The 20,303-nt window shown below is 40.5% G+C and overlaps 2 protein-coding genes across 2 annotated transcripts; one reads left to right on the top strand and one right to left on the bottom strand.

Moving 5' to 3' along the window:
- Window positions 1-621: 621 nt before the first annotated feature.
- On the bottom strand, window positions 622-16,686 carry LOC129773174 (uncharacterized). The gene is made up of 3 exons (XM_055776748.1): window positions 16,605-16,686; window positions 3,107-3,190; window positions 622-2,879 (listed from the first exon to the last, which is right to left on the bottom strand). Exons 1-3 carry the CDS (start codon window positions 16,684-16,686, stop codon window positions 622-624), a joined length of 2,424 nt encoding a protein of 807 aa, XP_055632723.1.
- Window positions 16,687-16,826: 140 nt separating this feature from the next.
- Window positions 16,827-19,437, top strand: LOC129773173 (ionotropic receptor 75a). Its single transcript, XM_055776747.1, has 11 exons — window positions 16,827-16,962; window positions 17,027-17,196; window positions 17,250-17,573; window positions 17,636-17,769; window positions 17,834-18,004; window positions 18,066-18,510; window positions 18,572-18,613; window positions 18,746-18,913; window positions 18,976-19,058; window positions 19,121-19,260; window positions 19,321-19,437. Exons 1-11 carry the CDS (start codon window positions 16,827-16,829, stop codon window positions 19,410-19,412), a joined length of 1,905 nt encoding a protein of 634 aa, XP_055632722.1. The 3' UTR covers window positions 19,413-19,437.
- The last annotated feature ends 866 nt before the right edge of the window (window positions 19,438-20,303 follow it).

Raw genomic sequence — 20,303 nt, 5'->3', positions numbered from 1 at the left:
ACAATTCCCATACAAGACCAAGAGTTTTGACGACAGAATTGGATGAATCCAGTGGAAGGTGGGAGCGATCATCACGCAAATGCTCAGGAATGTCTGATAGTAGTTCACCACAGTTTGAACTCCATTTTCTGAGGGAGAATCCAGCGGATTCTAGCAGACTGATCAATTCACTCACAAACAGCTTGCCTTCTGGAATCTGCTCTACGCCTGACAAAAGATCATTCATATAGAAGTCCCTTCTGAGAATTTTTGCCGCCGTCGGATGGGTTTCTTCGCTGATATCGGCCAACTTCTGTAGGCATTTCGTTGCCAAGTATGATGCACATGCGGTACCGTACGTTACGGTGGTCAGATCATACGTTCGAATATCGTCGGTTGGAGAATCTCTCCATAGTATCCGTTGTAGTACACAGTCAGCAGGATGGACTCTTATCATACGATACATCTTAGCAATGTCTGCTACTACTGCATACCGATGTAGCCGGAATCGTATGGTGATATTGACTAAATCGTCTTGAATTACAGGGCCAATCATCAAGGCATCGTTCAAAGAAACTCCCGTGTCCGTAGGGCAAGACGCGTCGACAACAACACGCAATTTTGTAGTTGTACTCTCCGGTGTCAATATAGCGTGATGTGGTAGGTAGTAGACAATGTAGCGGACTGTTCAAAAACCTCGTTCATGTGTTCAAGTAGCTGGTATTCGTGGATGAAGTCGGTGTAGGCCTCCCGCAACTCAGGTTTCGCAGTGAATCGTCGCTCCAGCCTGATGAATCTCTTCATCGCAGCGGTCCTCGACTCGCCAAGTCGTTCGATGATAAATTGTTTCTTCGGTAGGGTTACAACAATTCTCTCCGTGTAATCTCTGGTAGTTGTCTGTTCATAAATCATCTCGCACGCTGATTCTTCTATGGAGTTAGTAGTGTTCGTTCTACAGGTCTCGAGTTCCCAGAACTTGGTCAACTGATCCTGGATAGTTGTAGTTACGCAAAGATTCATAGTAGGATTATCAACAGGATTGTTGGGAACTCGACCGGAAACGATCCATCCCAGCACTGTATTCTGAAGTGTAGGACCCTTACACGTTGCCTGGGATTGCCCTTCTGTCAATAAGTCAAAGTAATACTCCGCTCCGATGATTAAGTCAATAGTTGCAGGTCTGTTGAACCACGGATCGGTGAGAAGAGAAGCATCCGGTATGTTCCACTCTGTTGGATCGAAACTTGCAGTTGGTAGCTCAGCCGTCAGCTTTGGCAGCACGTAAAACTGCATTTCTTCGGAAAATGTTGGAAAGCTTCTCGATCTCGCACCCACTTTGGCGCTCACCATCATCGTAGAAACAGCGCATCCTGAACCGATACCGTGCACGGACAAATATGCTGGAAATTTTCGGAACTGCAGCTTGTTTGCAAAACTTTTTGTCATCAAACAGTGCTGGGAGCAAGAATCAAGTAGAGCTTGGGCTAACATGGTGTTCCCCACATGGTCTCTCACGGTAACAAGAGCGGTGGACAGTATGACATTGTGGGTTGGAACTACCTGTTGTGCTATGAAGGTGTTGCTAGAGGTGGCATTGTATGATGTGGACGGCGATTGTAAGCTATGCGAGTCTGTAGCGGTGAGTGCATGTCTAGTGTTAGTGTGTGTTTGTTGGTTCGGGTTGTGTAGCTGAGATGGTGGCAGTTGCGGTTGTGGGTGTACTGTTGAAGGTCCGGACGGCGGCAGTGGAACGGAGGATCTACCCAACGGTGATGTAGGGCATAGCATAGAGTGATGCTTCTGCGAACAGTGATGACAGACACCTCTTTCGCACATCCAAGCTTGTTGACCAGTACGAAGACAGTTGCGACAGAGTTGATTCTTCTTAACAGCTTCGTTGCGTTCCGTGATGTTCATACCTTGAAACTTCGCACACAAGAACGCAGAATGAAAGGGACCTTTGCAGAAATGACATTTCCCCGTATTCACTAGGGTATAGCAGGTGGATGGCTTCATCGATCGTTGGTCGGAAACAGTACTCTTGGTTGTCATCACAGATTGGAGCACCGAGCAGTGATTTCGAAGGAAAGACAGTATATTTTCGTATTTTGGGACGTCTTTGGAACTATGGTGCGTTTCCCAACAACGGAGCTTAGCAGCATCTATTCTCGCGCACACCATGTGCGCAAGAATGGTGCTCCAACCAGCGGTGCTCTCGCCGACTTTATCTAGCATTTGCAGGGTTTTCTCAAAATCACCGATCAGACGACTGAGGCATTCGAAGTTCTCTTTTTTCAGCGGTTCGACGGCAAAGAGTGCATCCAGATAGTTTTTAACTATCAACTTTTTATTTTCGTACCGATTTTGTAGCGCACTCCAAGCCACCTCGTAGTTTGCAGTCGACAGTTCAATAGCATGAACCTCCTGCAACGCGTCTCCCACCAACGACGATTCCAAGTAGGTGAACTTATCCACCTCGGTGAGTTGACTGTTCTGATGAATCAGGCTTCGGAAAGTGTCTCGGAAGGTAATCCAGTCGCTGATTATGCCGCTGAAGGAGGGTAGCCGGATCTCGGGAAGTTTGACTTTCGAATACGTTGTGAAATTTGCTGATGAACTTTCGCGATAACTGGTCAGATTCGGAGTAGTACTACGCTGGAACACCAATAGCTTCGATTTCAGCTCGCAATATCTGTCATCGAAGTCCTGCAATACCTGGAAATTAGACATCTCCTGTTGTTGCATGAATTCCTCCTTAGAGTCGACATCTTCACCCGCAAACTGATCCTCTAACAGAAGATAGATTTTTTCACGGATTTCGTAGAATTCCTTTTTCACCTCCTCAAGATTTGGCAGGCGGACACTGATCTGCGCTTCATCTCCTGTATCCAAATATCCGTCTACAAAACGTGCGATCAATGAAAGATTACTTCGTTGCAGTCACTCGTCAATGGGGAGGTGGATAAGAAAAGTAGCCAACCAATGCTCGCAACTCACCAAACCAACGGCCAAACAGGGACACCACTCATGCAAAATAAAACAAACTCGCATGCAATATGTTTTTTTTTATTTCTGTTTTTATTTTGGTTTTAGCCACATGCAATAAACCACCGGGTTTGCTACTTACCTGCCTTTTCTAGTTCCGTTTTTGTATCAGCATCCTTTCTGTATCGACGGATCCGTGAACCCGCTGCGATGATGTAACCCTGGACTGCAATGGAACCTCGAGACCGCTACGATGTAAATCTGCAACCTTATTCCGCTTTCCGTAATTTATTTCCTCCTTTCACTGTACACAATGACGTTTTTGAATATCCAGCTGATTCAATATATATTATTGTCCACCATTACAGCGTTTACACTATTGTCCAATTTTTTTTATTCCGACTGACCATACATTAAAAGAACACAGCTGACCGGTAAACAAATGTTAGCACCTGTCCGTACTGAATACGTGCTTGTGAAATGGACTGTAGAACACTGTGCATCTGGAAGAGATAGCACTTTTCTATACACGTGATCCACAACGTGGTGATGCTGTTTGCGATTATTTGGTTCTCGCTTAAACAGTGGCCTTGAAGTCAACGAAGATGTAGTGCGCAGGGACCTGATACTCGCGGCACTTTCGGAGAAGTTGCCGCAGTGTCAAACCTGGTCCGTCGTCGAGCAACCGGGCATGAATCTGGCCTGATAACTTCCCACAAATCTACTTACTATTGGCGGTAGACGGCGAAAGAGGATCTGAGACAAAATTTTGTAGGCACCATTCAGGATTGTGATGGCACGATAGTTCCCACAAGTCAGCTTGTCATCTTTTTTATAGATGGGGCAGATTATCCTGTCCTTTCACTGCTCCGGTAGCTGTTCTGTGTTCCTGATCCTGACTATCAACCGGCGCATACACTCTACAAGTTTTCCCGGACCTCCCTTGAAGAGCTCCACTACGAGGCTATCCTTACAAGTGTTTGTGATTCTTTAGCTGATGAATGGCCTCCTGACCTTAATCCATCGTCGGGAGTGGCACGTAGTCGTTGTTCACTGAACCGGTGAAGCTCTCCTCAACGCCGTCTTGGTCTCCTGTCTGCGCGCTGTTCAGGTATACATCGTAGTGCTGCCTCCACCTTTCGATCACCTCGCGTGCGTTCGTTAAGATGCCTCCTGCATAGTTCCTGCACATTTTGGCCCGCGGTACAAAGTCTTTGTGCGAGGCGTTTGTTTTCTTGAAGAACTTCCGCGATTCTTGAGAACGATAAGGCAGATCCATCTCTTCACACTCTTTCTCTTCCAGGCGGCACTTTTTGTCCCGAAAAAGATGTGTGTAGGGGATTGGAGTGCTTTCGATCGACGGAAATGGAACACATTTTTAAAAGTGTAATTTTTCAACACAAATCTTTTTTAAAGCTTATTTATATAATGTACATCGATCAATGAGGTTTCAAATCGTGAGGTTTTAACATGTAACATAATTTATAAATGTTCCTACATAATTTAGGACGTTTCGTTCTTAGGGGCCCCTATCTACCCTATATGTAGCGTGTAATACTGCTTTCTCATATTCAATCCAAGGAGAAAAGATGCAAAAGCCTGCGTCATCGGGTCACTTTACAATAAATTAATAACACTGTTTATCTTTTCGACGTGGGACCACGTCTTTGATTTCTATATAGTGGGGTCACTCTACGAAAAATGTAACGTTTATTAAGAGTTTTCAAATGCATATTACGCAGAATCGTTCTTACGATAATATATTATATGCCATTAGACGGAAATTTTATCCAGAATTTTTTTCGCCTGAGACATCAATAGTGGAAATAATAAAACAAGCGAGCAATTTAACAAATAAAAGAGGTATGTTTTGCGAGCGGATGCGAAGGTAAATCATGTATTACGCTTTCTTTCTTCCAACTTCGTTCCCATGAAAGTTGTATGTAACACAAAATTGAGTGCAATAATTCGTTCTATCTAACAAATCAGCAAGATGTTAAAGTAATCAGATGCAAGATTTTATGCATCATTCAAACATCAAGCAAGATTTCATCAAAGCAACGAGAAAAATGTCACCCATACAGTGATCGTTCAATAATTAGGAGGAGGCAGCGATTATCATGCGAGGACTTATTGAGATCGGCATTACATCGCTTCACAAAAATGAAACGAAATGAAATATTAATAATCTTCATGACTCATATTCATAATTCTCAATGACTCAATTCCTTCTATGATAGATTGAGCAGTAGAACCAATACGACTTGATTGTGATAGTCTGCAAACGAACATTATTTTACCGAAAAAGCTAATTGCTCTCGATGCCTAATCATAAAATAAGCAGTGATGTATAACTTTGTGAGATCCTGAAAGATGAACAAGATTCCTTTATTTTTTGTCAACTTCTGAAAAGTATTAACTAAACAATGTTTATATGTTTCTGTTTAAAAATATTTGCAATAAATCTTCTTCGTGAGATATCACACGTATCACAAAAAAAAATCAATTTGCTTTCTTTCGCCTTTTATCTTTCCGTTTGAACATCTAAAACAATACTCTCTGCATTTACACAGTGCCGCAATACATGGAGTTTTCCATTATTGCTTTCCTCAAGCACGGATGACAACTTTTGTTTATATAGGAGAAGTGTGTAATACGCACCCCCTAAGCGAGAATGGATTTATCTTGACCGTGCTCTTAAAATTTAAGATAACAACTACGTCAGTACGTAGATTAGTTAACCCTCAGTCATCTGTAATCGTTCTGTATTTTAGATACTGAACAACATTTGTAAGGTCCCCAAAATCTAAATTTCCAAATATACGGTGTTAAATGGCCCAGCAGAAGTATAACATAGTTAGTTAGTTACGTAGTTATGTAGTTAGTTAGTTAGGAGCCCCCTATCATTCAAACGTTTCGCAATTTGATGGCATGTGGTAAAAACCATTAATTTGGCTAGGATTTGCAGTTTAGAAAGAAAAATGAATGGTCACATGAAAGTAAACAGCTTACACGCAAATAAAAATGTAACCTTTACTCTAGAATCCGATCGTTCTCGAATTTTATGTTTTGCAATCTGTTTGACTAAAACAGTGTACATGTGACATCCTTGCCTTGACGCAAAACAAATGTCAAAATACGAGGGTTGTTTAAAAAGTCCCTGCAAAGTCATATAGATACTGGCGCGTATCGAGGTTATATTTAATAAACAGCACCTCTTGGAAGAACACACACACCAAGTTTCAACCAGATCTATCTGTTTCTTTGTGTTTGGCAGTTGTTTAAATCAAGAAAGTTGAGCGATTTTCTTTTTCATCACGATAACGCACCAGCACACACCTAAGCAGTTGTGGTCGCAAAACTAATGAAATAGGGTTCCAACTCGTTTCACATCCCCTTAACTCTCCAGACTCCACAGGTTCCCTCGAACTACGTTTTGTTTCTACTAGGAGGTGGTTGCAGAAACGAAAGGCTCATTTTGATGACTTTGACAAATCCTATTATTCGGAAGGGATCAACAAATTAAAGCAGTGTTGGAAGAAGTGTAGAAATAATAGAAGAATAAAGTATCTTTGGAAGATAGTATTATCTGCAATTCGACCTTTTCCACTAGAAAAAGAGCAATTCTCTGGTGTAAGAAGTTAGCTGGTAATGTCGTACAATTGATTATTGGAGGTATCTGACGAACTTTTGGGAATTAAAAAAACAGTACTGAGTTCATTTTAGATCGCTATCTAGAACTTCTTTGAGATTGTTGAGGTTGAATGATGTATCGATTCGTTAGTACGAGGGTCGTTCAAAAATAAGTTTGAGTGCCTCAGAAATCGCGGAAAAATAAAGTTAGGACAAAAAATAAGGTGATTTTCGTAATCTACGTTTTATTTTCTATTTTTCTACATAATCGCCGTTTTTTGTCCTAACTTTATTTTTCCGCTATTTCTGAGGCACTGAAACTTATTTTTTGAGCGACCCTCGTATTACAAACCTATGCTAGATGACAGAAATAAATTGTATTTTTAATCACTTTATCACTTTAATCACTTAATTTAATCAATCAAAGACAAAGAATTCATTTAACGAAAAAATCATCGGACCTGACCAGTAATCCAGAACGTAGTTTCCATCTTGGTATCTACGACCCTGAACACTCGATCACGGGAGCCACAAATGTTTTATAGTGGTAAAAATATGATTCACGCTAGCATAATTCATTGAAAAGATTCACAAATACTTCAAACTAATTATGAAACTCAACCCGAGTACGCTCGAAAGCATCGCTGCATCAAAACATTTACATTGAAAACAAAAGTTGCCCCGATTTGAGGCGGATTGGAAGTTGTTTGCTCCACATCTCGCACCCCTTCATAAAATAGTTATCTTTATCGAGCTAACTTATAATATTTTGCACGATAAAATAATGCCGCCTCCATCAGTCCAGCACATCCTCTGCTCTCCACCGCTCTGAGAGAATGTAGGCTGTGATAATTAAAAATCAATAAAACTGTAGGAAGGTAACGGTTTTCCTTCTTGTGGCGTGCTGCTGGCCGGTTGGCCGTAAAATTATTCCCAACGGAACCGGCCGGCCCTGAAAGGCGCAGTACGCACGACCCATGCGTAAGGTCCATGGGTCCTAGCGGAGTAAAATACGGATCGTACTTAGGCAGGCCAGTCTCCATTAGATGGTGAAGTCTTTGCTTCCTCATTAAACATGCAATAACCCGGTGATGAGCAAAACAGCTAGAAAGCTCCCGAGCCCTGGTCTCTAAAACCAATAATTAGTGCGCGAGTGATCCACCCTTGATGCCAGGCTTCTGCGCATGAGCAGCAGCTTGATCTTATTTTTACGTGTGCATACACAAAACATTCTCTCTCGTCAGGTACCAGGACAGCTGCGCTCACCCCGAATGTGTAGTTGTGACCAACCGTCCGGATCATATGGCGACATCTGTATCTAATGTGTCGATCAGGTGCAGATAATAGACGAACCGGCTGCGATCGCGGGGACCTCTAAGCGCAGTCGTGTAATAGTAATAATAATACGCAATAAAGTTACTGAAGTATAAGTAAAACATAACCATAAAGCGTGGAATTGAGTATCGACTGGCCTTGGTTCATACGGAGCTTACGGGAACACGTTCGGACACGGTCCCGGGAGCAACGGCTCATCTTACAGTTTACAGTTTACAAGCGCATGTGGTGGCGATGGGTTCGGGTTTATGCTGATGACAACTGTCCCACGCTTGTCGCGGCGGAATCCAAATGATTATGTTCCGTCGACAGCGGGATATTGAAGGTATCGAAAACGCCTTGAGGTGTTTGTGCAACAGAAATTTTATGTTATTTTATGTTTATAAATTATAAGTTTCATTCGTAATTATACGTATTTTTGGTGCTAGGAGGTAGCTCCCTCTATTTTGGAAGCCACCTTTCTTTCCAGCTCCTATATTGGCAATCATTTGTCTTCAGGAGAGGTTATCATTTAATTATAATAATTTTACCCTTTCGCAATGTTTGAAATTGTCTAAAAATTTTGCTGAAAACTAAGCAGCTTTGTAGCTACTTTTAAAGCGGTTAATCATTCTGTTTTTTTTACAGCAGGTTATGTAGTCAATTTCAAAAGAGATTCAAGGAAACTCATGGTTTGGTGTACATCCTGATATGGTGGCATCATTGAGTAGTACTTTTTCAAGCATGTCCAGGGTCACACGGCTACTGTAGAGAGCGAGCGTTATCGTGGAATGTTGACTGAATTTTCCATTCCGAAAATTGATGAGATCGATGGTGATGATATTTTTCACAATATAATGCAACATGCCAGATAGCCACTGTTACAATGGATTTATTACAAGGACAATTCAGTGTTTCGATTAAATCGTGGATTCTCTAATGGCCACCGAGATCATATGACTTAACACAACTGGATTATTTCCTTTACAACTTTACAACTGAACTAGCAAATCAGTAACTTTAGATAAACTTCATGCCATTCCAGCGAAAATAATGGACCAAGTCATCAACACTTGGAGTACGTGTTATACAACGATGTAAAAAAATCTCGGTGGCTGTTTGAATTATATTTTGATCAATTCACAAATGGCAAAAAGTTTCCATCAAATTAATCATATTGTTCTTATTATTTCTTTTACAGCGTGTGGCTACTAGAAAACGAGACTGATACTTTCACATATTTTATTACGAAACATATATTGGGTCACTTAAAAAGTACTCGCCTATTTTTATTCAAATTTTGAATGATTTTTCCATTATTAGAAATCAATTTTAATCAAGTAAATCTTTGTCATTATCACCTATAACCTCGTAATTTTTCGGATCATTGCATAACTCCATTCGTGTAGAACTTCTGTGGTTTATTAGCGGAAAACTTTTCCTTTTGTTACACCAAGTGAATAAACGAAGCGAGGAACGAAAACTGTTGATTGCATATCGGAGCTGAGTGCTCCCGTGGCCGAGTGGCTAGACGTCACACCTAACATGCCGGGGGTTCGGGTTCGTTTCCCGTTCTGGTCGGGGGAATTTTTCGTCAAAGAAATTTCCTCCGACTTGCACTGTGGTCACGCGTATTCTAGAGATTGTCGCTCAGAAAGCATGCAAGGCGTGTTTTTGGCATAGAAATCTCTATTAAGTACAGTAAAATCTGTTTTTGCGCGTGATGGAGCGCATATTGAGTCGCAGTTTGGTGCCATAACGTGCCACTCGCATACAATGTCTGATTCACACAGAGTTGCGCGATATATTCATTTACTAACACAATAACCTTACCGGTACAACCATACAGTGCAAAACTCACGGCGCTATATGACCACACCAACACAACCACTACAACCGGCACGACCAGCACGAGAAACTGTGGTTCAGCCACAGCTTCACGCGAGTAGTGTCTCACGAGCGCTCCACCATCTCGCGTCATCTGGCCAATTTGCGCCATCCTATCTGTTTTGATTAGCCACAAAAACCACAAATAATTAGTAAATATATCGATTTTTTTTTGGTAAATGCTACCAAAAGAGAGAGTCGATGTGGAGATATCGATGATGTCACTTACACCCCTTTCATTTGGAGTCCTCATATGTCAAGCTGAATCATGGTTTGTAAGTTCAATATCGGCTACATTTTTTTTAAATTTTTTTCTCTATTATAGTGACTTTCAACACATTTCGGCTGGTTCGTAACTTTTACATTCTACTAATATTTGCATTACCAAAGTTATTTGGTAGTTTTCTATCGAGGGTTTTTCTAAGTGTAGCGGCGAGTGACGAATGGGAGAAGAACTAAAATAAGGAAGGTTTTGTTCTCACTGGATCGGTGTTGCTAGTTACACTTTGCAGTCTACATGAGTGCAAATTGTGTCACAAGTGGGAAACTGTTGTCGGTGATTCTTCTGCTTGACAAACGAAAGTAGTTTGTTTGCGACATGCAAATGCGAGTAAAATGGTTTTTTGCACGACAACGTGAAGCGCAAACGGTCGTGGTCGAAGCCCGCTGAAGCGGCTCAGACGGTGGCCAAGCCCTCATTAACGGCCAGGAAGGTTCTGCTGTGTGTTTGGTGGGATTGTCAAGGAATAATCTATTATGAGCTGCTTCCCTATGGCCAAACGCTCAATTCGGACCTGTACTGCCAACAACTGGACCGCTTGAAGGTAGCACTCATGAAGAAGAGGCCATCTTTGATAAACAGAGGCCGCATTGTCTTCCATCAGGACAACGCCAGGCCACACACTTCTTTGGTGACGCGCCAGAAGCTCCGGGAGCTCGGATGGGAGGTTCTTTTGCATCCGCCGTATAGTCCGGACCTTGCACCAAGTGACTACCACCTGTTTTTGTCCATGGCGAACGAGCTAGGTAGTCAGAAGTTAGCCACAAAAGAGGCCTGTGAAAATTGGCTATCCGAGTTTTTTGCCAATAAGGAAGCGAGCTTCTATAACAGGGGTATTATGAAGTTGGCATCTCGTTGGGAACAAGTCATCGAACAAAACGGCGCATATTTGACTTAAAACAGATGATTGTAACTAATTTTATGAACAAATGAAAATTCAAAAATGGGTGGGTTATATCTATGACATAACCACAAGGTAGACGTGGGACTACCTTAGCTTAGCAATTATTTGTTTGTATTGATTTAATTTCTGATTTAATGAAACAATTTCCGAATTCAATTGAATTCAATATATTTGCTTTGTGAGTAAAAAGATTATATAATGCCATGTGAGGTCAATTCATGACAGTCCTTTTACGTTTGGTATGATGACATCTTGGTTTTGAAGTCTGTGTTATTTTTTTATTTTTTTTTTTATTTTTTTTTTTTTCCCCTCCGCTCACCCCCATCTCGAAGAAACTCTGTTATGAGCTTCCTGGAGTTGGGCACCATTTATTAAATTGAAAGAAAAGACAAAACACACAAAGAAAGGGACGCCAAAGGGTGAACGGGAAGACATAAAAGGGACGATGTTTGGATCCCAGTGAAAAATAAATTTCTTTTAAGGGATCCAAGTATAATTACAACACAACATAATATCAATAATTAGGAAAACATTAACAATGAATAGAACTGGCACTCGTACTTAGAGAAAGAATTTGTGAACATGGAGAGTTATTACAGGAATTGTTATGCTTGTTCGTTGTTCAAATTATGAAAGCGTTTATTGTCGATTTTAGATGTTCCTTTAATTTCTTTTTGAAGAGGTCAGAGCGTGTGATAAGTCGGACTTCAGACGGTAATACATTGAAACGAGACGGTCCATAGAATAGAATGCGATGCTGGCCTATACTAGTCGTTGCTCGACTTCGTACTAAATTCTGGGCTTGTCGTGTGCTGTGTCGGTGGTTTGCTGTAGGGATTTCTAGGTTGTGGTGGGATTTATTGTCATTAATAACACTATGTACAAGTTTACAAGTCTGAAGTTCTCGTAGTCCGATAAGAGGCAGTATACAATTAGGGTTGTCAGAGTATAATTCCAAAGTTGGATGTAGAGTCGGTAGCCTATATATTATTTTCAAGCATCTATTCTGCAATGATTGAAGCTTCTTAAGTCTTGTTTTGCATGCATGACCCCACACTATTATACCATACTGCAGTTGAGAGTGAATGCATGCAAAATAAAAATTGATTAGAGCTCTCTTAGACAAACACATCAAGTCGGAACAAAAATACCCCCGACTTTCATGTATTTGCAAAGCGGATTCCACCAGGCACATTGATTTCAAAGTCCGTGTTAAGGAAACACAGCTCGGGTGGAACAAAAATACCCCCTACTTGCATGTATATGCTAAGCGGATTCCCACAGGTACATTGATTTTGAAGTCTGTGTTCGGGAAACCGTAAATCGGGCCAATCAAAACTAGGCAGTTAGAGCGTTAAGATAACGCTTGACATTTCACAGTTATTCAATTATTTATCTAATGATAATAACATTTTATTAATTGCGATAGAAGCGTGGAAATATTCCGTATCAATTGATGCAAACATCTTTCCGATCCAGTAAGAAATCTTCGAGTTATAAGCATTTGGAATCTTTCCTTTTTTCCTGCATGTTCTGTGTTTAGGTTTTCATTTTACCCCCCATATACTCCGGTTAGACGTAGTCCCACGTCAAAAAATACGTTTGAAGCAAGCGATACGTCTAGAATTGGCCAACAGAAGAGGCGTTGTGTTCCATCAGGACAACGCAAGGCCACACAATTCCGAGAGATTGATTCGGATGTTTTAATGCATCCACCATATAGTCCGGACCTGGCACCAAGCGATTACCAGAAATTAGGATCAAAAGAAGATTGTGAAAATCTATTGCTATTGAATTTTTTGTCAATAAGGACCCAGACTTCTATGATAGAGACATTATGAAGCTATCTTTGGAATAGTAACAAATTTTACAATAAAACGGTGTATATTTGATCCTAATCGGACAATCCGAAGCATATTAAAACTAGTTTTGAATTCCACCAAAAAATAATGGTTTTTTTCCCCAACCTAATACAGCCATTCCATGTGAAACCAACATAGTTGTTTTCAGATTTTCGTCAATTGTAGTAATTTTGTTCCTCTTGTGGAGGCGATCTGGCGTAGTGGTAACATCCATCCCTCTCAAGCTGAAAGTCACGAGTTCAATTCTCACTCCCGACATTCTTCCTAAAATGGAGGTAAATGTGACGAACCAGCCAAATGAGTTGAAAGTCACTATAATACAGATAAAAAAAAATTGTTCTTTATCGCAAAATATTAGATCCGTAGGTTTTTATTTTTTTTTATTAGGGTGCCCATTTCCATTTTAGGGTGGTCCGAAAAATCAAATTTTTTCACTTTTTCCCATAAATAACTTTTTCAAAAAATTCATGTGGTTCTTTTGAACCACTGAATCGATTTAGATGATCAACATATACAATTGAAGCCAATGAGCTAGTCTTTCATTAGAAAATATCGAGCCTACAAATATAATGGATTTTATTTCCGTAATTATTGATTGTGGTCGTTTTTTTATGGTTTTGGGCTAGAGTGCATATTTTTTCTTGAAAGCTGAGGATTTTCTACATAACATATCTCGATATCTGGTGGATCACACCATTGAGGATGTGGCGGATCCTTCGGCTGAAGGAGGCCTGGTTGATGATAGCTCAGGATTTGGATTGAGGCTTGTTTGGAGAATGGAAAACACTTTGAAATTGAAAACACTTGGTACTTCTAAAACCACTCTGGAATTTATTCGCGGTATTGCTCGGTTAAAGGTTGGATTTGGAATGATAAATATGGCATTGGTAGGGATCTATTTGTTCGTATGCGTTCTATATGTACTTCGGGGTTTTGCGTCTGTTTGTAGTTGTGTCGGGCACTGCACATTGCATTCATGATGGGTGGATAGATTGGATAGGAATAATGATAGGGATGGACATTACAATCTATTTCATGGGACACTTGCTCCACATTCGCGCTGTCGGTCGCGAACAATATCAGAGATGCTTTTTTTCGTTCTGCACCGCGGACCATCCGCTCGCGTATAATCGAGGTTACGATATTTGCATGTTAACTTAATCTACTGTTTATAGCAATAAGACCAATTACTCGCAAATATTTAATTTTTTGTTTTTCGCTTTTACTAATGAAAAAACTGAAAATTTAACGTAACAACCAACGACGTAACAAGAACAAAGTCCACGGGGACAGCAAAGGGAGGGGTATAGTCAATGTACTCGCTTATCCACGGCGGAAGGAGGGGGAGTAGTAATTGTTGTGTTGATTTATGAAATACTAGCTGACCCGGTAAACTTCGTCCCGCCCAGAATGGATTTTTTGTTATGCATACTTCCAAACATTCATGTTTTCTTTATAAACGAACGTTCAACGTTCTAATTGGCCCTTTACAATTTTTTTACTATAAGTTTTCTAGTACTTCTACCAAAACTCATCATTATAATATTTTCGTATAATATTCACAATTATCGTTCAAGATTCTTCAATCACTTCAATCACAAATAACATGTTTCTCCATTTCATGGAATACATGTTTGTACAGCCAGGTTTTTCTTACGTGGGGGATACGTACCTCGTAGAAAAAACCGCGGACCAAATATTTATTGTACACCCAGGATTTTTTTACGCGGGGGATACGTACCTCGTAAAAAATCGCGTTAAAAAACCGCGTTAATTGGAAAATCTGCGTAAAAAAACCATGTCACCTAATGATAGATATCAAATGGGACTATCCTTATGTATAACGGAAGTAAAAAGTTAAGTGTTGCTCGCTTCCGAAAACCCGTAGTTTTTTCCTGCAATTCCGTTGGGTACTGGTGGTTAGGTTTTCCTCACGAATGAGGTCATCTGCTGTTGCTAGAAGATTCCCTAGTAATTTGTACACTCTTCTACCGATGCACGTGCAGTACCACTGTTGGACCGTCCAGAGCTAAGTAGACAGGGAAAGACATTCACGAATCGCTGTCCGTAAAAAACTCCGTCCCGTTGTACCGCCCGGCGAGCTCCCCGGTACCCAACACCCAAAATCCACGTAAGAATCGTGATAAGGCTCCGTTACAAGCACCGTAATATGTTCTGAGGGAACATGAGAAAAATATGGGAGCCGAGGGGGAGATGTGATATTGCACTGGTCTTTTTTTACGTTAATTGGAAAATCCGCGTAAAAAAATCGCGTTAATTGAAAAATCCGCGTAAAAAAACCTCGTAAAAAAACCGCGCAGAAAAACCGCGTAAAAACTTGGGTGTACTGTAAAATCCTCACATACGAATTTTGGTTCTATTTGTTTGATAAGTTCTCGAGGTATGCATAAATTTGCGTTTCATTCGTATGGCAGCCCCCCTTTAGTGGAGTGTCCTCCTTCACATGCCAAATCTGGTTCCGTTTTATTGATTAGTTCTCTAGTTCTGCAAACAAATTGTGTTTCATTTGTATGGCCGAAGCGTTTTTCTTGTAATTAGGCCCTATTGTCATCTTATGTAATATTTTTTATGCCAACATGCCCTTTTAACTCCTTCGCGTACAACATCGAGTCTCCCTCGTGGTATACTTGCATAACATAGGGCACTAGAACGCTCAGCAGAGTAGTGAAATCACATGATGTGTGACGTATTAAATAATAAGCTAAGGGGTTGAAGAGATAAATAATTGGTGTTTGGTTAAGAAAATCGCCTATGATGAATTAATTATGTTATTGTTTGCATTTATTTTCAAAAAAAAAAGTTTTTCGTGATATAATAATTTAGTTCACTTGTGGGCATCAGTGCCATTGTCAATACTCTGAACAAATCAATCGATAAGAACGATAAAGCGAGTGGTCGTTCGTAAAACTATTTCTCGCTACTAGTGGGCGAGCAGTAGGGGAGGGTAGTCCTAATCCAACAGGTCGTCTTGAACCGACCCTTTTTGGATCTCGGGGATGCCACCATCTACCGAATTTTTGATACTGTCGAATGAAAGGTGTCACAATGTTCATAATTTGGTTATGGTAAAGGTTACCATTTTTCCTGCTCCCTCCATTCTAGCGTATTGGCGCCGTTTTCAATGTGTTCTCAATGCTTAAAAACCCGGAAGTCAAAACAAGATTATATTCGTTTTCCGCTCGTCAGTTATTTTCACCTATCATCCATATAATTTGGGGTGTATGTCATTTTCGGCCAATCGGGGGTAGATTTGCTGCAAAATATAGAGAGCCGATTCAGGCCACCATTTTTGAAGGTGTCGAAAAAAGGGAGTTCCGATTTGGCCTCTTTTTTGTCTTTTCTTAACACTCATGAGTCCCGTCGACCAGTAAAAGAGTTATACTATGCATTTCAATGCCGAAGTTGCCAAAAAATTAGAATTTTATGTCACGAATGGCCGTTGCAATTTAGGGTGTCATGTCAGGATCACCCTCCCCTACTATTCGGTATAATATTCAATTTTGTATAATTTCTGAAATAAAGAAACAACTTCTTTTTCATTCCCCTTTTTTGTGGTATACTGGAACAAACGAAGTGAACGCATAAAATTAAAATTCCATTTTGCTATTAAAAAGCTCCAGCTCGAGTCGATCTGTTTCAGGGTGACTTTCCGATCCAGATGTGGCGATTCAGATAAATCAACAACCGGCTGGACTCGATGATGAGTGATTGCTGTGACAAGATATCATTTTTGAGTCACCGCACCTCGGCTCGTGTAGAGTGAGTAGACCGTTCGCTGCCTCAATGTCTTTCATGGGTGCCGCTGACGTTGACGTTGACATTTTGTTAGAAAATGATGATTCTTGAAACGAAAATTAGGTTTATCAATTATTCTCTAGGCACACCAATCAAGTAGTTTCGATTTATAGTCAAATATGCTATAAATACTAATGTCGCAAATTCAAACTAAGTATCGTTCGAAATGTTGCTCATTTTCTGGCTTCAAATCGTTTTTTCGTTGCGCTATTCAAGCGCCATTAGAACTGACTTTTTGCTTGACTTTCTAGCAGCGAGACACTCCAAAAGTGTTGTGTTTTTTTTGTGTGATTTCGACGAAAGTTTGTCTATGGGTTAAAACTTTTCAGAGCTATTTGTAGTAAATCATGTTTTTCCATTTTTTAGTTCACAAAACATTCACTGCGGTGAACGAGCGAAACATCGCTGTTCAGTTTGTGAATATCGATGGATCCCGCGAAGTAATTCCATCAGCTATCTTGCCCCGAACGAATTACGCTCGAACAGTTTGTGTTTACGATTATAGCTGTGCAAAATCTTTGCAAATATTGCAAAAGGTTCACGAAATGATTGCGAGTTATTTCAAAATAACTTGATTTGTTCACTAAAGTTTTCAGATCTAAAATATTTCAACACTACCTATAGTTGGCTATTCGTAGCAGATAATGATTCTACGGTGGATGTCAATGATATACTATGGCAATTGAAGTTTATTCAAATGAATTCCGACCTAATTACGGTGCAGAAAGAAAACAACGGAACTAAATTCGATTTGATAGATGTTTATACAAGAGGAAGACACCTGTGCAAGGATATATTGCAAGCGAAATACGGAGAGTGGCAGGAGAAAAAGGGTATGCAGCTAGTCTCTGGTTCTGGTCGCTATTATCTACGCGGAAACTTCGAAGGTCTCCAGCTAAGAGGAGTAACAGTGGTAGATTTGAAACAACGAATTGACGGAAGAGTTGTGTGAGCATAGTCATTATTCAATTACAGATTGATCGCGATAATGTTACCTCGGATGACGTCGATAGGATCCTATCAGAACCCAGGAAAGGACAAGGAAGCGTGGCTTTCGTGAAATACCATTATGCACTGTTGGGTATTTTACGTCAATATCATAACTTCACGTGAGTATTTTTTTGTAGGCCTGCTCTCAAACTAGAAATCCATAAAATACCTACAACTATCCAGTGTAAAATATCGCTTATCAAGAAGCTGGTCCGGTCGACTTAAATCCGGCTACCGTTTAGGTTTACTGGGCATCCTTTCACGCAATGAGGCTGACGTAGCTACTACTGGAATTTTTCAGCGAGTCAACAGACACGCCGAATTCGACTCAATTCACCTGAGCTGGGAGTTTGAGTACGTTTTTGTTTCAAGCGACTTTCCCAAACAATCCAATCTGCTATAAGTACAATTTCAGAGCTCGGTTTATATATCGAATTACACCCCAGTTGAGCGATGCTTCCGGCGGTGGGAATTTTTTCACCCCTTTCGATCGTAACGTTTGGATCGCATCGTCTATCATTATGGTGATCGTTTTGGTGGTTTTGAAACTAGTTACCCTGATTCGGTCTAGAACACTGAAAAATGAGACAAACACCCCGCTTGCAGCCTATCTCGTGGACGTTGTCGGAACAATCGCCCAGCAAGGAGTTCCTGGCCAAGTGCCACCGAAGATTCCGATAAGAATTGCGCTTCTTTCGCTGCTATTGTTGAATCTGGTATTGTATAATTATTACACGTCTTCGGTGGTGGGCGGATTGCTTAGCTCTCCGGGTAAGGGCCCGGAGACGGTCGAGGAAATCATAGAGAGTCCATTAACACTATCGTTCCTCGATGTTCCGTACCACAAAGTCTTGTTTCGCGTGAGTCCACTTCATGCCGTCGTAAATCAAGACCGTTCATCTGAATTACTTTTTTTCACAGGAAGCTAAAGAGCCAATAATCCGCGAGCTGTACCAGAAGAAGGTAAGACTTTCACTTCAATCTGTGGAGTTATCGTGTTGTCTCGTGTTGACTCGTCGTTTAATTTTGTTTTACATTACCCCCGGATGCCACCGTCAATGTGTGAAACGACGAAAATATATATACGCGACGCAGGTGCAACCGTCACGTGAGGGGAAACACACCATACCTGTCTACACGGACATCGTGACGGCTGTTCCGTATCTGAAGAAGGGTGGCTATGCGTTTCACTGCGAACTAGCCGAGGCATTCCAGGATATTGCAAATCAGTTTGATGCCAACGAGATATGCGAGTTGCGCATGGTTTGATGGAACGATTACGGTTTTGTTTGTGAAGGGCCTAACTTTTTGTTTTATTGTCCCAGGCGGAAGGATTGTTTCACGACATCAAATTGCTGAATTTCATACTGCCCAAAAGAAGTATGTACACGGAGATGTTTAAAACCACGTGCGCTTGAGTATGTAATATGGAATTAATACTTCTATCAACTTCGGAATTTGTTTTTACAGGTTGATGCGAGCGCGCGAAATCGGACTAGTCAAACGTAATCTTAGAAAACATCGCGTAGAAAAACCGATTTGCCAATCCAGCGGTCGAGTACTTCCGGTAGAGTTGACTGGCGTCACAATGGCTTTCTTTGTATTGGCAGGTATTGTTGGTTTTGGATGGTTCATTCCTATTTTTTTAATGTCATGTTTCATATTTGTAGCTGGTATGGTTATGGCCCTTATTATAGCAGCCATGGAGTTGATGATATCTGCAGCAACAATGAGCAGAGAAAAACGAACCTTTTTACATTGATTAATAGTTCATTATTAAACCTGGGAGAATTGCGAAAGTTCGCTAGTCTTGCTATACACATATCTTTCAAACTTATTAGAGTAAGATAACGCATATATCTATTTTGTTATTTTTAGTTACAGAATGGATGGCTTACATTGGGGTATGATTCATATCTTACAGTGATCGGCATAAAAAAGATCACACTTTCAAATATAAGTTGAACACCAACTGATAGATATTTATCCTGTTCAATCTATTTATCAAACATTATTTAAGTTTATTATATCAAACTTTGTGAAATTGAAAAATAAATTAGTGAGAAATAGATTAGTTCCATTTTACTGATTATCCAACAGAATAAATTCAACATGAAACACGATACAACAATATTTATTAAGCAAGTCTGCTACTACGACTACTCACTCACTACGACTACGACTAGATGAATCCTCCGAATTGACCGCAAATAAGGCTCATTGAAAATGTTTGGGCTTTTGAACAGTTCAAAAAGACTGGATAAATGTGAGTAAATGTGAACATCAGTGAACATCGGTGAGTAGGTACGATCATTGGCTAAACCTAAGGAAACCTAAATAGTTTTTAATGTTACTTGTTTCTTGTATTCCTAAGAAAAGTTATTTTGTTACGAGAACTGAAAAATAAAAAAAGTCAACGATGCGATCCGCCGCTATAATACAAAGAATGAAAAGTCAACTACAGTACCTATTCTGCAACCGTGTTGAACGTAGTTGATTTTTTTTTGTCAGAATACGAGCTCAGAATATGCACCAAACAAGAATAGTGCAAAGCTTGCACTGATGCGCAAAAGTGAATCAGAACAGAATTATTATTGATTGCATTTTCCAGAAACATTCATTCTTCAGCTAGCGAGCACAAGTTTCTCTCGAC

The sequence above is a fragment of the Toxorhynchites rutilus genome, chromosome 3 (assembly GCF_029784135.1).
Source record: "Toxorhynchites rutilus septentrionalis strain SRP chromosome 3, ASM2978413v1, whole genome shotgun sequence".
Taxonomy (NCBI): Eukaryota; Metazoa; Arthropoda; class Insecta; order Diptera; family Culicidae; genus Toxorhynchites; species Toxorhynchites rutilus.
This window is presented reverse-complemented; position numbering and strand designations above follow the sequence as displayed.

Excerpts from the sequence above, each read along its gene's own strand:
- LOC129773174 (XM_055776748.1), bottom strand. The coding sequence starts at position 16,686 with ATGTCAACGTCAACGTCAGCGGCACCCATGAAAGACATTGAGGCAGCG. Across the intron at positions 3,191-16,604 it reads TCTACACGAGCCGAGGTGCG|TCCAGGGTTACATCATCGCA; the intron begins GTGACTCAAAAA and ends GTTCCATTGCAG. Across the intron at positions 2,880-3,106 it reads AACGGAACTAGAAAAGGCAG|ACGGATATTTGGATACAGGA; the intron begins GTAAGTAGCAAA and ends CACGTTTTGTAG.
- LOC129773173 (XM_055776747.1), top strand. The coding sequence starts at position 16,827 with ATGTTGCTCATTTTCTGGCTTCAAATCGTTTTTTCGTTGCGCTATTCA. Across the intron at positions 16,963-17,026 it reads TTTGTGTGATTTCGACGAAA|TTCACAAAACATTCACTGCG; the intron begins GTTTGTCTATGG and ends TCCATTTTTTAG. Across the intron at positions 17,574-17,635 it reads AGCTAAGAGGAGTAACAGTG|ATTGATCGCGATAATGTTAC; the intron begins GTAGATTTGAAA and ends ATTCAATTACAG.